The sequence below is a fragment of the Caretta caretta genome, chromosome 3, assembly GCF_965140235.1.
Source record: "Caretta caretta isolate rCarCar2 chromosome 3, rCarCar1.hap1, whole genome shotgun sequence".
Taxonomy (NCBI): domain Eukaryota; kingdom Metazoa; phylum Chordata; order Testudines; family Cheloniidae; genus Caretta; species Caretta caretta.
This window is the reverse complement of record NC_134208.1, coordinates 147703585-147723685: the sequence shown is the minus strand read 5'-3', so window position 1 is coordinate 147723685 and position 20101 is coordinate 147703585. Positions and strand designations below refer to the sequence as shown.

General features: G+C 40.4%; 1 protein-coding gene across 1 annotated transcript in view; it reads right to left on the bottom strand.

The window, feature by feature from the left end:
• The window catches only part of BIRC6 (baculoviral IAP repeat containing 6), a 319798-nt gene that overhangs the window by 55640 nt on the left and 244057 nt on the right, over positions 1 to 20101 (bottom strand). The window contains 1 exon segment of the mRNA XM_048843594.2: positions 1244 to 1454. Within this exon segment, the coding sequence (XP_048699551.2) occupies positions 1244 to 1454 (211 nt within the window).

Below are 20101 nucleotides of genomic sequence, written 5' to 3'. Positions count from 1 at the left end.
GTCCTTCAGAAGATACAGGTAAGGAGTGTGACTATGTAGAAGCAACACTTTTGAAGAACTACAATAACTTGTAAGTACTTTCTCTTTCTCCCTTCGGGTGCCTCTGGTCTTAAAGTCTATGAGTTTGTGAGTCAGGGAGGAGACAGAACGGGGTCTCTTTCCATATGTTCTCTGAGCCCAACCACCAAGTTAGCCCTCCTAAGACTTGTAAACCACCTGTAAAAAGGACTGTGACCTTTTCTGTCCATGGAGTATCTGGCTACTGTATACACGAACTTCAGCCACAGTTGTAAGGGCTGAAGATTAAATCTGGCAAATGGTGTCACATACCTACATGCCAACACATGGCATAAAAGACGCATATATGTATGCACGGGAGCACAAGGCAGCATAGGGCGCATGTGTGGCCCCAATCACCACTGCTACTCAAAAAGTTCCAGTCTTGTGCACATGAAGTGCATGTACAAGTATAGCAGAATCCACAGTAACACAAATGTGCAAAAAAAAAAAATCATAATTCCCTCGATCTCACCCTGACAAGCTCCAAAGGCATTTCTTCAGTTGTGAAACTTCTGGGGAGAGCCCACTTTTAAGGTGGGTCTTTCACCTATAAGCAGCAGGCAAGGCAAGCATGTCATCTTTCTTTCAAAAGCTATTTTGAGCCAGGGGAGTTGCCCTCATTTGCTCTGCCTCTGACTGCTCCACTCCCACTTCTGAGGGACTGAGCTTATTCAGCTTGGCAGCAGGACATGCATACACCTGTAAGAGTTAGGTTTGTCTTGTTGCAGCCCAGCAAGAATAAAGTTAGGGAAAATGGAAGGTTTAAGTCTCCAAACACTTGGTTACCACCAATCTTTCCAACCGGTGAGTAACTACTTACTAAAGCAGAACAATATCCAAACACACCAAATTATTTTGGAAATTTCAAATTTATTATTTAACTTCTGGTAAGAGAAATGTATGGTAAAACAAAATACATAAAAATAAAACCTAAATCTCAATTAAACTGATAGATTGCAGTCCATAAACCATGCTGCTAATTGGTAAAAATCAATTTAATTGAATAATGACATAAGATGTTATGAAGAGTGACCTTAAAACCTAGCAGAGGCAATAAAATGGTATATGGTTTTATCACTTTGGACTGTGGCACAGAGATATTTATCTACGCATCTTCTGTTTTTTCTAAAATTAATAACAAATGCACCAGAAAGCTCAGGAGAGATTAAAATGTTTACTGTACCTCAATCGGTTGGTGTAGGTATCCACACATGTCTTCATTTTAGCCAATAAAGTGCCAACAGAAGCTTGAGATTCCAACTGCTCTTCCTCCTCCTCTCCATTTTCTCCAGACAGAGGCAGCAACAGTGGCACCATAGAGGTGCAGGAGGCAATAGCACGGAGCAACTCTAGCAGAGCTCTGTAAAGAGGAACATGCCTGGCCATATCCAAAACTATAAGAGAGAAAATAAATATTTTATAAAGTCAACAAAAAGGTAAAAATAATATACCTTCCAATCGGACCTCAAATGGCTGAAAACAATAGTCTGATTTTTCCCCTTAGAATAGAATAATATCAGGGTTGGAAGGGACCTCAGGAGGTCATCTAGTCCAACCCCCTGCGCAAAGCAGGACCAATCCCCAGTTTTTGCCCCAGATCCCTAAATGACCCCCTCAAGGATTGAACTCAAAACTCCGGGTTTAGCAGGCCTATCCTCTCATTCAATGAGAGTCAACCTTTTAGATGTGTCACACTGCAAAAGAGCAGAGAGAAAGTAGGGGAAAAACCTCAAAGTAACACACAGGGCCCAAAATGGTAGACAAAGCTAAACCCCAATACAAAGACTGAAAAAAGTGAACAGGAAAAAACTGTAACTAAACTATGTTTTAAAATTGCATATTACATTAGACTTCACTTACTAGTATATTTTACCAAAGCTGGCATTGTATATGATGTAAATTTTAGTGCATGCATTTATTATAAGAGCAACTGTAGGTAGAAATAAATATTTCATTAAAAACCAAGGACTTCCAAATAATTCAAATAAATGCACACACTTTAAAAGATCTCTCCCCTCATGATATTTATTTTTCTTTTCCATTCATAAGTTCAAATATCTCATGAATGTCCTTTCTCAACTGAATTTCATATCATTATAGAAATCCTCAAAATGTAGCAATACTCAGATACTTTACTCAGCTGCTTCCTCTGTCCCCAGGACATACTATTTTTAACACTGAAAAGGAAAACTATGGCTCTAGTTCAGAGTATTCACAAATGAATGCGTTTATGATAAAATAAATTTCTGCTTTCTCTAGCAAAAAAATTAACTGACAACTTGCATTAGTAAAAGGTTGAACCATATAGGAGCACTTTTATGTTTCATTTAGCACACCTTACCCTTGGAGCTAAGGCATACTACAAGTTTTCATTTCTTATTACCAGTTCCTTAACTCTAAATAGAAGATGAGACAACTAACATCCATCCAAAATCATAGAATTTTAAGTCTGAAAGGGACCCCAAGTGATTATCTAGTCCATCTCTGAGGCAGGATTAAATATACCTAGGCCATCCCTGAAAGATATTTAACCTCTTCTTTAAAACCTCCAACGATGGTGTCACGTTTTGGGGTGCAATCCAGACCAGTGAGAGGTGGGAGTGCTTTCTGAAAACCAAGCTTTTGTCTCAAAATGGGCCCCCAGAATTGGAGAATCACATACAATCACTAGTCAGTTCTGAAACTCATGGTCTTCACATTTGATTTTAGAGATCTGTACACAAATGCAAGGAGTTTGGGGAATAAACAGGGAGAACTGGAAGTATTAGTATTAGTGGGGGGGGGAAGGGAGGAGGTGTTGCCTTATATATTAAAAATGTATAGACTTGGATTGAGGTTGAGATGGAAATAGGAGACAGAATTGTTGAAAGTCTCTGGGTAAGGACAAAAGGGGTAAAACACAAGAGGGATGTAAGGGTCTACTACAGACCACCTCACCAGGAAGAAGAGGTGGATGAGGCTTTTTTTAAACAACTAACAAAATCATCCAAAGCACAGGACTTGGTGATGGGTAACTTCAACTACCCAGACATCCGTTCGGAAAATAACACAGCAGAGCACAGATTATCCAACAAGTTCTTGGAATGTATTGGAGACAAATTTTTATTTCAGAAGGTGGAGAAAGCTACTAGGGGAGAGGCTGTTCTAGATTTGCTTTTGACAAATAGGGAGGAACTGGCTGAGAATTTGAAAGTGGAAGGCAGCTTGGGGGAAAGTGATCATGAAATGGTGGAGTTCATGATTCTAAGGAATGTTAGGAGGGAGAACAGCAAAATAAAGAATGGATTTCAAGAAAGCAGACTTTAGCAAACTCAGGGAGTTGGTAGGTAAGATCCCCTAGGAAGCAAGTCTAAGGGGAAAAACAATTGAAGACAATTGGCAGTTTTTCAAAGACACATTATTAAGGGCACAAGAGCACACTATCCCACTGTGTAGGAAAGATAGGAAGTATGGCAAGAGACCACGGTGGCTTAACCAGGATATCTTCAATGATCTAAAAATCAAGTCTCCTACAAAAAGTGGAAACTAGGTCAAATTACAAAGGATGAACAAATAACACAAGTATGTAGGGATAAAATTAGGAAGGCCAAGGCACAAAACAAGATCAAACTAGTTAGAGACAAAGAGTAACAAGAAAACATTCTACAAATACATTAGAAGCAAGAGGAAGACCAAGGACAGGGTAGGACTGTCACACAATGTGGGGTGGGAGAGAAATAACAAAAAATGTGGAAATGGCAGAGGTGCTTCTTTGTTTCGGTTGTCACCAAGAAGATTGGTGGTGATTGGACGTCTAACATAGTGAATGCCAGTGAAAATGAGGTAAGATCAGAGGCTAAAATACGAATATTAACAAGTTAAAAATTACTCAGACAAGTTAGATGTCTTCAAGTCACCAGGGCCTGATGAAATGCATTCTAGAGTACTCAAGGAGCTGACTGAGCCAATATCTGAGCCATTAGCAATCTTTAAAAAGTCATGGAAGACGGGAGAGATTCCAGAAGATTGGAAAAGGGCAAATATAGTGCCAGTCTATACAAAGGGAAATAAGGACAACTGGGGAAATTACAGACCAGTCAGCTCAACTTCTGTACTCGGAAAGATAATGGAGCAAATAATTAAGCAATCAATTTGCAAACATCTAGAAAATAGTAACTTGGTAAGTAACAGTCAGTTACAGTCTCGCATGACCTTCTCATAAAAAAGCTAGGAAAATACAACCTAGATGGAGCTACTATAAGGTGGGTGCAAAACTGGTTGGAAAACTGTTCCCAGAGAGTAGTTATCAGTGGTTCACAGTCATGCTGGAAGGGCATAACGAGTGGGGTCCTGCAGGGATCGGTTCCGGGTCCGGTTCCGTTCAATATCTTCATTAATGATTTAGATAATGGCATAGAGAGTACACTTATAAGGTTTGTGAACAATACCAAGCTGGGAGGGGTTGCAAGTGCTTTGGAGGACAGGATTAAAATTCAAAATGATCTGTACAAACTGGAGAAATGGTCTGAAGTAAATAGGATGAAATTCAATATGGACAAATGCAAAGTACTCCATTTAGGAAGGAACAAATCAGTTGCACACATACAAAATGGGAAATGACTGCCTAGGAAGGAGTATTGCGGAAAGGGATCTGGGGGTCATAGTGGACCACAAGCTAACTATAAGTCAACAGTTTAACACTGTTGCAAAAAAAAAAAAAAAAAAAAAAAAGCCATCATCATTCTGGGATGTATAAGCAGGAGTGTTGTAATGAAGACACCATGCTGATTAGGTCTCAACTGGAGTATTGTGTCCAGTTCTGGTCGCCACATTTCACCCAAGATGTGGACAAACTGGAGAAAGTACAGAGAAGAGCAACAAAAATGATTAAAGGTCTAGAAAACATGATCTATGAGGGAAGATTGAAAAAACTGGGTTTGTTTAGTCTGGAAAAGAAAAGACAGAGGGGACAGTTTTCAAGCACATAAAAGGTTGTTATAAGGAGGAGGGAGAAGAATTGTTCTTTTTAACCACTGAGGATTAGGACAAGAAAAAATGGGTTTAAATTGCAGCAAGGGGGGGGTTGGGTTGGACATTAGGAAAAACTTCCTGTCAGGGTGGTTAAGCACTGAAATAAACTGCCTTGGGAGGCTGCTGAATCTCCATCATTGAAGATTCTAAAGAGCAGGTTAGACAAACACCATTCAGGGATGGTCCAAATAATACTTAGTCCTGCCACGATGGTCCAAATAATACTTAGGTACTGGACTAGATGACCCCTCAAGGTCCCTTCCACTCCTATGATTCTATGTCTCCACCCCTTACTTCTTGGGGTAAGGCTCAAGAAACTAAAGGAGTACTTGTGGCACCTTAGAGACTAACCAATTTATTTGAGCATGAGCTTTCGTGAGCTACAGCTCACTTCATCGGATGCATACCGTGGAAACTGCAGCAGACTTTATATATACACAGAGAATATGAAACAATACCTCCTCCCACCCCACTGTCCTGCTGGTAATAGCTTATCTAAAGTGATCATCAGGTGGGCCATTTCCAGCACAAATCCAGGTTTTCTCACCCTCCACCCCCCACACAGATTCACTCTCCTGCTGGTGATAGCCCATCCAAAGTGACAACTCTTTACACAATGTGCATGATAATCAAGTCAGGCTATTTCCTGCACAAATCCATGTTTTCTCACATCCCCCCCAGCCCCATACACACACAAACTCACTCTCCTGCTGGTAATAGCTCATCCAAACTGACCACTCTCCAAGTTTAAATCCAAGTTAAACCAGAACATCTGGGGGGGGGGGGGTAGGAAAAAACAAGAGGAAACAGGCTACCTTGCATAATGACTTAGCCACTCCCAGTCTCTATTTAAGCCTAAATTAATAGTATCCAATTTGCAAATGAATTCCAATTCAGCAGTTTCTCGCTGGAGTCTGGATTTGAAGTTTTTTTGTTTTAAGATAGCGACCTTCATGTCTGTGATTGCGTGACCAGAGAGATTGAAGTGTTCTCCGACTGGTTTATGAATGTTATAATTCTTGACATCTGATTTGTGTCCATTTATTCTTTTACGTAGAGACTGTCCAGTTTGACCAATGTACATGGCAGAGGGGCATTGCTGGCACATGATGGCATATATCACATTGGTGGATGTGCAGGTGAACGAGCCTCTGATAGTGTGGCTGATGTTATTAGGCCCTGTGATGGTGTCCCCTGAATAGATATGTGGGCACAATTGGCAACGGGCTTTGTTGCAAGGATAAGTTCCTGGGTTAATGGTTCTGTTGTGTGGTATGTGGTTGTTGGTGAGTATTTGCTTCAGGTTGCGGGGCTGTCTATAGGCAAGGACTGGCCTGTCTCCCAAGACTTGTGAGAGAAAGAAACTGCAGTTCAAGAAGTGACTGAACTATAAAAGTGAGGGGCAAAAGCAACCCACGTTCTTTTTCCTTAGCCATTTATCTCTTCCACAAGACGACGAAAGAAACAGCCTATGGACTTTGGGAGTAGATCCTGACCTGAAATTTGGTCAGCTCTGTTGCTGGGAGCATGTGGTAAGAATTTCACCTTAAACCAAGTCTAGTATGTAAAGTTTAGAACATGTTTTGTCTTTATTTTTCTTGAGACAATTTCTGACTTCAATGCCTTATATCTGTACTCATTTAAACCTATCTCCTCGTAGTTAAATAAACTCGTTATATTCTTTAATTAAAAGAAATCCACTATTGTGAATTATTTGGGTAACTTCATTTAAGGCAGTCCATTGTATGTCAATCCCCTTAGAGAGGAAATGGACTAATACACCTAGACTGTTCAGGAAAGGGCTGGACAGCACAGAATACATGTTTTTGGGGGGAAATCTGGGACTGGAGTGTATTGGGGTTACTCTGCAAGTAGTAATCAAAACTGCTGGAAGTAACCAAGGCTGGTGGGGGTCAGAGTGGCTGGACCAGGGCTGTGGCTATACAAAGACACTCAAGCGTGTAACCTGCATGCTGTCTGGCTATTTGTAAGGAGCCCAGGTTGGGAGCTACAGCAGCAAACCATTGTGAGGCATCCCAGGCTGCTGAGAAAAAAGAGAAACACTTGGATGATTAAAAAATCCAAGCGCTCTTGGACTGAAAGAGGGAGTTCCAAAACCAAGGACTCCTCATACAATGCCTAGCTAGCAGTTTCCTTTTATTTATATGGAGGGAACCAATTTCACATGATCTCTCACATAACCAAATTACTTTGTTTCCAGACTATACTATATTTTCTAATACTGACTTTAAATTTTCAAAAAGCCAAAAGAAACTATAATAATCACTAAGTCCTTTGAATGCCTGCTTGTTTTCTTCTCTGCTGCATGGCTGTCACTGATAGGACGTTTAACTTCTGGGTGATTGCTCTGTGTAGATCATTGTGCCATACCATCTTTCACAGGATAGTACTTTCCATTTCAAAAAGACTTACATGATTGTTATGTTGCGTTGTGGTTTCTTCTATGAAGTAAGCGCTATACCAAATTAGGTTCATTAAGATTTATATTAATCTTAATATTTTAATAATCTAGACTTAATTGGGACCATGGAAGATCGTGTAGGGTATGACAACTGATTTCTTTTACCTCATATGTTGCCATATTTTTCTTTAGAGCAGGAAGCTACTCTGGAGTAAGTATCCCAACTGGTTTTGTTGATTAGAGTGTTTGTCTTGTTTTCATACAGAGTTTTTTTTCTTGTATATTCAGGGTTATGACCTGTACAAGTATCAACTTATCAAGTGAGCTAGTTAAAAATAAATAGTTTTATGCCAAAAGCTCAGGTTCAATGTTACATCTCTCAGAAAAATTAGTTCAAGTATCTGCACTGGCTTTATACCTAGGTCAGCTGCTATATAGGATAGAAAATTAGCCAAACCTCTCTCATTCTGTTAGTATAGCTCCATCCATAACCATTACAGAACATCTCTATTTGGCCCCAGGAAACATACTTCAAATTTTCTCCCCCACCTCTACCCCGTGGACTTCAAGGGTATGACATACCGTATTCACATTAATGAATACAAATAATCCAATTACATCCATCCAGTAGGAAGTAACTATTAGAAAGCCTTAGGTTATTTTACCTACCTATAAGCATCTTGCGTCACAAATGAAAACAATCACATTATGCATTAAGGCCTATATCCAGCAACACAAATTTAGTTTAAAGTTCAGCAAAGCATGCTTAACCTTAAGCATGCGATCAAGTGCTTTGTAGAACAGGGCCCTAAATAATTGTTAAAAATCAGCTACATCCATGTAGCCTTTGGATTTTAATAGCAAAATATGTTTTCCCATTGTCAAAAGTGGTTTACTTTCAATGTTAGCTCAATGAACACTTATGATGAAATCCTCACCCTATTAAAGTCAATGCGAGTTTTGCCATTGACTTAGGGAGAGCCAGGAGTTGCTCTTAAAATGCAAGTTTGACAGGCTATGAGGTAAAATGTGACCCACAGACTTTCGCTTTTTCACAAATTCTGTAGCTACTGCATGACTTCCAAGTATGAAATTCTGTGGATTTCCATATATAGTATGTTTTTAAAATTTAATAATATGGAAGAATGGGGTACAGGGATAAAGTTACCAGAAAACATTTTCTACACCTTTCCTTTATTTACACCATAAATATACACATACATACATGACAACAGATTCCCATTAAAAATATATACAGTTGGACATATGACTATTCTCTATTTAGGGACCCTTATTTTGCCATCATTTTTAAGTACAAAGGGACAACAAAATATATATTTGATGTTGAACTATTACTGGATCATCTTTTGAGTTTCTCAAGTGTTTAAAATGCATACATTAAAGGGCAACACTCAGAAAAAGCTGGCAGTCTTGATGCACACAGCAGTGTTCAGAGAAATGACTACAGGACCGTGGATTAAAAAATTGAGGTAATCATTGCCTAATGCTGTGATAAGTGGTATGAGTCATCAATTGTGTTACTGGAGAACACACCCTGAACTTCCAAACTTCTCCTTGTTTCACCACAGGAGGCGGTAAAACCAGCACAAGTTCACAGTTAGATGCATGTTCTGAGACTTAATTTTGAAACCCACCTAAAAAGTCGTCTATTATGATGAAAGGTAAGTTTCTCTACAAAGGGCCAAACAGAAACAAATATGTTTACATATTTCATACAAATGAGTACTACAACTTGAGTGATAATACTGCCTCTTAATTATGTTGGAGCACTCTTTCCTAGGTGAATATTTTAAGGTATATCAACGGCACCTCAAGCACATGGATAGGTGCGTGTACACACATGCAAATAAACAAACAAAGCATTCCTTTTAAGAAAATGGCATATTGAAAGTATCTAGCTTAATAGGGAATGATACTAACATTATTCATTATTCAGAATTGTTGGTTATTAACCAGATAGTCAAAACCTGAAATTAAATGTCTGCACCAGTGAGCTGTCTCCAGCTGTTTTAACACTACTGCAATGAGTCCAAGCCTTCATGCAATGTGTGTTATTTATTTATACAAACAGCATGATTATTGCTTTTACTGACATTTGGCTCTCTCTAAAGTGTGTCTCATTTTAAAAAGGGAAAAAACATATAATCTTTAATAATATATAACAAACAACTGACATCACATCTGCTGAAAATGAAAGGCATAGCTGGTAGATAAATATAATTCTTGGAAACAGTTATCATAACTGCAGTGGCATAATGTCTCAAAGTCTTTTTTCACATCTGTACAATGTGAACTTTGAATAGTGTTGATTCAGGATAAAAGCTTAAAGAGTTTAAAGCTTAAAGTGTTTTTATTCCATTGCTGCAATATTAGCAATTAAAACAAATTCTGATAGGAGAACTCTTCATAGACCACAAGTTTCAGAACTGACTAGTGATTGTGTCTCTCTCCAATTCTGGGGGCCCATTTTGATACCAAGACTTGATTTTCAGAAAGCACTAAGCATCCATGCTGAAAATTAGGCCCTTTTAAAGTGGTCTAAAGCAGAACAATCAAAAATTAATGCACCCAAAATCACAAGTCACTTTTAAAAATTTGGATCCTGGTTAACAGTCCCTGGATACCAAGAGTTGATTTAAAAAAAAAGGATAGTCTGAATAATTTAGAACTTATTTATGGTCTTGCAACATACCTAATTTGCATTACCAACATAGTAGTTTTTAAGTAGATCCAAAACAACGCATATATGATAGTAACCTAAATTCAAAGACCTGTGAAAAATATATTAATGGCAAGCAGTTTCTTAGAATAAAAACATCACTTTAAATGATATAAAGGAATAATATCACAAAGCTCAATAATCTAATGATTCTTTTGATTTCCTTTAATATTCTAAGATACTCAAACCAAGAACAGACAGGCCTAATGGCCCACTAAATAGATAATACTGAGCAGCACTAAATTATTTTTCCAAAACATTTAACATTCTGAATGCAGCTTAATTGGATAAGGATGAGAATACAGGACTTATATTTTACTTTTCAGTGGCAATGTATTTTAAAAATACTGCACAAAGAGAGCACATGCAAACATAATTTAAAAGACAGAAACAAAAAATATGCTGCAGTAACACCAATTCCAAAATATTCACGCCTAAAAACAAGTTAAGAAGAAACTGTCAAGAGAAAGGATGGAATATTAAATCTGAAACTATGTTGCAAGACCCCAAGGAAAGCTCTATCTTGCAAATCTTGAGGTCCACAGAAGGAAGCCTCTATCCTGCAAGCTTTAGAAGCCATGCAGCTTTTACATTATGACATATGCAGTGAGTAAACCAAAAGTTTCTTGCAGAGCCCTTGCAATATTCACTATGCTTCTTCACAAAAAGTTTATCTACATACCATTTTTGTACCAATTTAACTAGATTTTTTAACATGACATAGTTAAATCAGTGTAACACACTAGTATGGAGGCAGCTGTACTGATCCAGGGAGAACTGCCATACTAAATCAGACCCACACCTCCAACTAGTCCAGTATCTTGTCCATGGCAGTGCTAACAGCAGCTACTTCAGAGGAAGATTCAAGAAATCCTGCAGAAGGGATTTATGAAGTAAATGGCCCACAACTCCCCAAAAATTAACAAACTGGTTTATGTACTAACTCATGACATTTATAGAACTTCTGAAACTTTATTTAAAAAAATCTTTTATATCGACTCTGGATTTTCTTCTTATCCATAAGTGTCCAATCTTTTTCTGTATCCTGCTAATCTCTTGACTCCAATGATATCTTGTGGCAATGAATTTCACAGGCTAATTGTGCATCATGTGAAAAAACATTTCCTTTTTTATAAGTTTTAAATTTGCCACATCTCAATTTTAATTCTCCTTGCTTCTGTATAACAAAGGGTGAACAGAAGTTCACAGTCTACCGTCTGTACACCATTAACCAGACTGTACATTTTTTATCACATCGCCTCTTATTCGTCAATTTTCAAGTAAGCAGCTCCAGTGTTTTGATAGGAGATTTTTCCCATGCCCCTAACTCATTCTCATTGACTATCTCTGAACCACTTAGTTTTTTGAGGGGTGGAGTTTTACCTTTAGATTGGGTAACCAGAACTAAACAGTATTCCAGGTGAGTGCATATCATTCATTTACCTCCCCACTGCCTCTCTCTCTCTCTCACACACACACACACAACATTCCACAATAATGGTTGCTTTGTCTCGGAGCAGATAAGCAGCCGGCTGTCAGAAATGGAGATTTCAAAGGGCATATCCGCTTTCCTACAGCGAGTTCAAAACAATGAGAAGAGCGGCCACTTCACTTAAGGGGATTATGGGACGTTTCCGGAGGCTGATCAGAGCGCTGTAATGCAACACCTTGTTCACACTGATGCCCAGGCGTTTCAGCCGAGGCGCAACGAACGTTAATCTTCTCGCCGAGGTGGAGTACCAGGAGCGCTCTAGCCATGGAGTCAGAGCGCTCTACATGCCTTGCCAGTGTGGACAGGTAGTGAGCTAAGGCGCCCGGGGCTGCTTTAATGCACTCTAACTCGCAAGTGTAGCCAAGCCCTTTGAGTACAGTCTTTCAACCAGTTGTGCACCCACCGCTTATTAATTTCACTAAGTTGTTCACTTTTTTTTTTTTTTTTTTACATCTTGTCTTAAATTCTGGGAAGGACTATGTTTTTGTTTGTGTATGTATAACAGCTAGTACAACTGCCCTCCATCCTGACTGGGACCTTTTGAGGCTACCATAAAACAATCTTCAGCTGACATTAGAAAAACCAATCCAACCACACACACTTCCTCAAGATTTCCTGCAACAATTCCACCTCAACAACTGTATGTCAAGAATTAGTTTAAAGATATAAGGATATTAATTTTTGTTAATACAAACGTATTCATTTCGGGGGAAAAGGGCACTGTGCAGGTTTCATCAATGAGACAGTAAAACTTGAAGCATTAAAATGTAATATATCCTCACTGTCCTTTTGCTTATTAAACAGTTCAAATTCAATGTTTACCATCTCACTACTGCAATATGAACACACTTCCTAGTGGTTTTAACACCAGATCATTGTAAAACAGATCTTCAAAGCTCTCTCAAAATCAATTTTTATAGTATTTGTGGTATCTATAGAATATGTAATAACCTTACTAATTATTGACAGGTTTCAGAGTAACAGCCGTGTTAGTCTGTATTCGCAAAAAGAAAAGGAGTAAGTAAAAGGAGTATAATATAGTAATTATTGAGGGCTTCTAATTCTGATGCCATGGCATAATACTGTTCACAAGCCTGAAACCCTAAGGGTATTCAAGTTCAGAACAATTTCAAGAATCTCATTAGCACTCGGAAGAGTTTTAGAACAGCTAAGCACAGCACTGTTACAAGGAGAAAAACAGAACAAAATATTACACAGTTTTATCTGTTTCTAATTAAAATCTTTAAACTCGTTCTTGTTGCCATAGACACTGCCAAACATTTAATGGCTTAGGAGAGTTTCCTAAAGGGCTGAGCTTTTGTTCCCACTGTTTCTAAATAATTTAGAGCTGTAGGCTTTCCCCAGACCAGCTTCTTGACTGCACCTTTCCAAACATATGATCTATGAATACAGTCCATGCTGCAGGCTATAGTGTCAGTTCCAAATACTTCATGCTCTACAGATTTTTGATTTTCTATTTCAGAAACAACCTGAAGCAAGCCTCCTTTATAATATGTCTAATTAACACTCTAAATTCTGTTAAGTTTTGTGGCCAATGTTCATCCAAAGAACACTTTACATTCAAAAGCCTGTAGGAAAATCACCTAGCCTTAAGCAAAAGTGAACTATAATGCTAGCATACCATAGTTTTATAGTTAGCCTGATTTTTCAGTTTTTCCTTATAAGGATGAACATGAGTGCTATCGCAGTAGCGTTTTGAATATCAAAATAAAATGCATCAGAAAAGACTGTGCTCATAATTAGAATAAATGGCTCTCAAATGGCTCCAAGATTACTTGACAAGATGCTGCTGCTATTACCCTCCTTAGGTTTTAGAAAATACATTTACAAAAATATAGGTTTTTTTCAGGTTAAATCTATATGGAGTTGGATTACTAAAAAGGCACCAAAAGCTACCTGCAGTGGTATATTAGGATTTTAAACTGTTAGAGTAGACGCTTAAATGAAAACAAGGACATTTATGAAAAATAGATAATCAGCTTTTGTATTTGATGTCTGAAAGGCTCTGAACATCTTAAGTTGTGGTATATGAAAAATGTAGACTACAGTACACTTGCAACATTAATTTTCTATTATGTGCTATGGGTAGGAACTCGTGCTTTCAGGGACACAAGGCTTGGGCTTAGAAAACTACCAGAGAACTCATCTTCCAATAACAAGGGACAGTCACGCAATTTTAGTGTATAAACCTGAGGCTCTTATTGTGAGCATTTTAAATTTCAGTAATGGACAATATCTCAACATTATCAGTATCTTAGATTAAAGTTAATATCTTATAATAAATCCCAATTTCCAACACCTGCCTAACTTTCCCGAAAGTAAAACCAATCCCATGTCACACCACAGCCTATGGCAGGATTTTTCAGGGAAGTCTGGAAAAAAACCAAAGTTTAAATATATAATTGCAATGTTATACATCCAAAAGCACATTTCAATTATAGCAAAAAACAAGGATGCATAGGTAAGACTAGCTGAGCAGCGTGGTAGTGAATTAACAAGATTATATGGCAGCATGCGTCTGCTATTCTTCATTTCCAGACAATGTTTTTAAAAATGTGTCAGAATTTTTGTAAAATCAGCATACTTTTGGGGAGTTCCCTGGACTGCAGTAAAACATACACACAACATTAACGCTTTAGCAAAGTTTTTTTGTTTCTCAATAACATAACTCAAACTGTACATCAATGATTGAAATGATCATTTCAATGTTTTAGTCATAAAACCTTAAATCAGAACAATGTGTCAGGAAAAACATGAGTTCTTTATGGGATGGGAAAGTCAAATTATACAGGGAGGAAACAACAAGAGTAGGAGAACTGGAAGCACAAGCCAATAAAAATAAAAAACCACAAACTATTAGTGAGTGATAATAGTACCACTACCACTATATTCCAGACCTGGTGTATCCCGTGGTCATGGAACTTCTGCAAAAAGTCATGCCTTGCCACAGAATTGCATTCCAGAGTAATCTTGGCTTTTGTTTAGGAAACAAATTTAAATTTCTAGTTTTTATGCTTGTAAAGACAATGAAAATGTTATCTGAGTGTAAACTGATGGCCGCAAATGTCTACAAAGAAACAATGGGTCTGAGAGGAGTGAACTGCCTCAGTCGTCTCACTAGGAGCCCTGTGAACACAGTGATTGTGCCGCCATGGAATTTGACATTTTTCTAAAGTATCACACAATTAATAGTTTTTGCTACAGAATTTGTTGTTTTACTGCAGCCATCTGCCCAACATATGTTTCTTTTCCCTGACCTGATCTGCCTGCAACTGCCTCTTACTCTGCACTTTTCCCCACAAGGGGCAATAAACTGAATTATTGTGCATGTTTTCTTCACTGTTCTATAAAACCAAGCAGGGTGGGGTAAGGGAGCCAAAAATGCAGGTAGACCAACTAGGCTACCTAGAGAACACAGTAGTAAGTGAGGCTGGGGTAGCCCAAGCCCCATGCACCCAAATCAGCTGGCATGGACAGCCATTGGTTGTTAACTGCGATGTAGACATACCCTCAGTCCTCACTTTGAGGGCTCTTAATGCTCTGGGCATGGAGTATTTAAGATGAAACTGAATTGTAAGATTAAGACTGCTGTAGTGAACTTGGCTCTTTTGGAACAATATAATTGTCTGCTGCAAAGATAAAGCTTGCCAGTGCAGAGGAAAACTTTCTCAGGGCTTGTTCAAGACTGAAATTCACTCATTAAACGAACAGTCATGAAATAAAAAGTACACCACGCCTCATTACACACACACACACACAAATTCATAGTCAGTTCCGCTCCACCCCTTGGATGGAAGAGGAATAGAGAAGACACTGTTCACAACAGATAACACTCATATCACTTAATTTATTTCTGGAATGTGCTCAGATAGGATGGTGAAGGTAAGAACTTGATAGAATAGAATATAAATCAGTATTTTTTCAAGAAAATATAAATATGTCACTCATGCCACATAATGTGTTTGCCAATTCCTGTAATTTTTATATTTATGAGGAATTTTTTTTTATTTAAAGGGGAAAATAATACATATTCTTGTCCCCCTTTACTGCTCTTTTCTTTGAGCAGATGCACACCTGATACATGAGGATTTAAGATAAGCTAAAGGTGAACATTTCTGTGGGGAAAAACTTGGTATAATTTTGGCAAGTGCCTTTTTAGAGTCTTAGCAGGAATAGAGGATTGATCTTCCACTTGTACACTGGCTGATAAAGGTTGTGGTTTATCAATGAAAACAAGTTTGGCAAGGAAGACAAGATTAGAGTCACATAGCCAAGGATCAGAAGGTATTTTGGTTGCTGTCAGGGTTCCTTCCCCACTCTGAACTTTAGGGTACAGATGTGGGGACCTGCATGAAAGACCCCCTAAGCTTATTCTTACTAGCTTAGGTTAAAAACTTCCCCAAGGTACAAACTTTGCCTTGTCCTTGAACAGCATGCTGCCACCACCAAGCGTTTTAAACAAAGAACCGGGAAAGAGACCACTTGGAGACGTCTTCCCCCAAAATATCCCCCCAAGCTCTACACACCCCCTTTCCTGGGGAGGCTTGAAAATAATATCCTAACCAATTTGTTACAAAATCATCAAAGACCCAAACCCCTGGATCTTGGAACAATAGAAAAATCAGTCAGGTTCTTAAAAGAAGGGGTTTATTTAAAAAAGAAAGGTAAAAGTCATCTCTGTAAAATCGGGATGGAAAATACTTTATAGGGTATTCAGATTCAAAACACAGAGGATCCCCCTCTGGGCAAAACCTTAAAGTTACAGAAAACAGGAATAAACCTCCCTCTTAACACGGGGAAAATTCACATAAAACGAAAGATAAACTAATCCGCCTTGCCTGGCTTACCTATACTGGTTGCAATATTGGAGACTTAGATTAGGATGGGTTGGAGAAGATGGATTTCTGTCTGGCCTCTCTCAGTCCCAAGAGAGAACAACCACATAAACAAAGAACACAAACAAAAGCCTTTCCCCCGCCCAAGATTTGAAAGTATCTTGTCCCCGTATTGGTCCTTTGGGTCAGGTGCCAGCCAGGTTAGCTGAGCTTCTTAACCCTTTACAGGTAACAGGATGTTGCCTCTGGCCAGGAGGGATTTTATAGCACTGTATACAGAAAGGCAGTTACCCTTCCCTTTATATTTATGACAGTTACACAGAGTGATTCTTGCTGGAGGCAACTGTGGCTGAGGAGAGCCTGGATGCAGTGATGAGCTGCCAAAACCTTAATAACCTGTTCCCTCCTCACCCCACAAGGGGGTCGTGGCCCACTCCCGCCCCCCGCGACTCCTGCCCCATCTAACCCCCCGCGTTCCTTGACACCACCCACCCCTGGACCTCTGCTCCATTCACCCCCCTCCCCTGTCCCCTGACTGCCCCCAGAACCGGACAGGAGGGTCTTGTGGGCCACCACAGTGGATGCCCACTGCACCCCGCCCCTAAGAGCCAGAGGGACCTGCTGGGGGGCGAGGTGGTGAGTCCCAGCGGTGCTTACCTGGGGCGGTTCCCAGGAAACATCCAGGAGATCCCTCTGGCTCCTAGAGGCGGGGTAGCATAGCTGGGGGGGGGGGGAGCAGGGGGAGCGGCTGCTCCCTCCACCGATCACATCAAAAGTGGCGCCTTAGGCACTGACTCCCTGGGTGCTCTGGAGCTGGAGCACCCACGGGGAAAATTTGGTGGGTGCAGAGCACCCACCGGCAGCTTCCCACCCTGCGCCTGGCTCCAGCTCACCTCCACTCCGCCTCCTCCCCTGAACGTGCTGCCCTGCTCTGCTTCTCCACCCCCCACCCCCGGCTTCCCGTGGATCAGCTGTTCATGCAGGAATCCGGGGAGGGCTGAGAAGTAAGCGGCACCTTCGCACTCAGGCCCAGGTGAGCTGGGGCAGGGAGCCGTTCCCCTGCGCCCCCCTCCCCTGGGTTACCTGCTGCAGCGTGGGCAGCCCTCCTCGAGCCCCCCCGCCCCAGCTCACCTCTGCTCTGCCTCCGCAGGCCTGAGCACGAAGCCGCTGCCTGCTTCTCAGCCCTCCCAGGGTTCCCACGCGAACAGCTGATTTATGGGAAGCTGGGTGTGTGTGTGTGGGGAGAAGCAGAGTGGGGCGGCGTGTTCAGGGGAGGAGGCGGAGGCAGAGCAGAGGTGAGGTGAGCTGGGGCCGGGTAAGGACCTGCCCGTGGGTGCTCTGCACCCACCAAATTTTCCCCATGGGTGCTCCAGCCCCAGAGCACCCATGGAGGTGGTGCCTAAGGCGCCACTTTTGGCTGGTTGTTAAATTTAGAAGCCCTTGTAGAACTGGTTGTCCCTCAGGCTTCTAAATTTAACAACCGGCTCCAGCTCTCCACTGCCTGGATGTGCTAGAGTCGTCAAAACAGGTGTGAAGGACAAGTGAAAGATTTAACGTGGCAGGCAACCGGAGATAAGAAGCATATCCCAACAGGTCACAGAAAAGAGTATTTCAGCACTCTGTGGTCTAAGGGGAAGGAAGAGAGGTCGTTGGAGGGTAGTATTGCCTCAGGTCCACTCCCAATACACTACTAATGTTGATCTATAATCAACAAGATTTGCAAGGCTCTTGGGATCAACCCCTGTTGAACTGTCAACGTTTTACTTAGAGGCTTTTAACTTTGTTTATATGGAAAGAACAGACGAATTACAACATTTTGGATACCTGCATCATAAAATGTGTACAACTGCATAACCTGTGCACTTAAAATACTGATTTTTATTCTTGTTCCCTACAAAACATTCCTAAATTCACTGTCATTATTACATATACAATTTCATAACATTTTTTCTCTTGTTCTAAATGCCAGCAAATGTAAACGTGTAAATCCAAACTAAATTTACGTTGCTCCTCTTTCCAGTCACATTTCAGAATTCACAAAGACACAGTCTCAGTTTCAGCACAAATGGTAAAAGGTAAAAGAACTGCTGAGAGAGCTTGGGTAACAAACATACTAAGGAATTATTCTGCTAGTCCAGAGGCTCTCAAAAACTGTGGTCCGCGGACCACTAGTGGTCCGCAAGCTCCATTCAGGTGGTCCGCGGATAGTTCCTTCTAAGGTAAGAGCCTGGGCAGCCGCACACAGGAGAATAAAGGGCCACCCACCTAATTAGTGGAGCCATGCAGGTGTGGCTCCACTAATTAGGTGCCTGGACCCCGAAGATGCACATGTAAGGTGAGGTGGTGGCCTTGGGGGAATAGGTGATAGGGGGCAGTGAGGTGAGATGGGGGAAATAATAGATAGGTGAGGGGGTAGTGGGGTGAGAAGAGGGGGTAGGGGAAATTTGGGACAGGCAGGGCTGCAGCAGCCAGACAAAGAGGCGACTTTCTCCAGCTCCAGGGCTGTGGCTGCCGGGGAGAGAACCCCGCTCCTTCCCAGCCCCAGCTCAGGGGCTGCTGTGGCAGGGGAGAGAGAGACATCCCCCCTCCTTCCCAGCCCGGTGGGGGAGAGACTACTGATATTAAAATATGAGTTGTGTGCTTTTATTTGTAGAACAAAAAAAGGTTAATTATTATTAAGTTTTTTTTATATACCACTTTTATCTGAAGTGCTTTACAATAGTTAGCAATGGTATAAATAACATTTGGAAAGATCATTAAGTGGTCTGCCAAGACCCTCAGCAATTTTCAAGTGGTCCATGAAAAAAAAATTGAGAACCACTGTGCTAGTCATTTGCTGCTCTCTGTTGATACATCCTAATTAGCTGGTTATTTGCTCAGTAGCTGATGGATTTACTTGTCTGTCATGGTTTATACTTGGCAGTATTGCATAAAGTTCTGCTGCTGACCTTGAATCTTTTATATGGACTATGTTAAATCAGCACCGTGACTTTTTTTTAAATCCTTCCTTAACTCTAAATAAGATCTGCATATTAAAACAATTTCACTCCCCTCCACCATTGAAAAGCAAAAAAATCAACTTCTACCAAGTAAGGACAAATGTTTATACAGGCCTTTGAAAATGAAGTATTATAGTAGCTTGGATGTAGCTTGTATGATCAGAAAGCAGCATTGCACAGGTTAATCAACGTACTTCCCTTCTATCCTAGCTCTAATGTTTCAAAGGGCTTCATGATGGATGGAGAGTCTCAGGACATACAAGAGGAAAGAAACTGGAAAAAAGGGTCCTAATCTGTCAGAAGCACTTTGAGGATAAAGAAACAAGTGAAAAAGAGAAAGTTATTACATAGCAGCAAAGGAACGTCTGGCCTATACTAAAAGAGAGAGCTTAGAGGCCTAACCATCAGGTGTGAAATACTTGCTTCTTCTGGAGTCACATGCTCATGTTTCGGTAGTGATGTTTTAGCCCTTTATCCTGAAAGTAAATACCGTAAGTACTATGCAGTTAGTCAAAACACTGA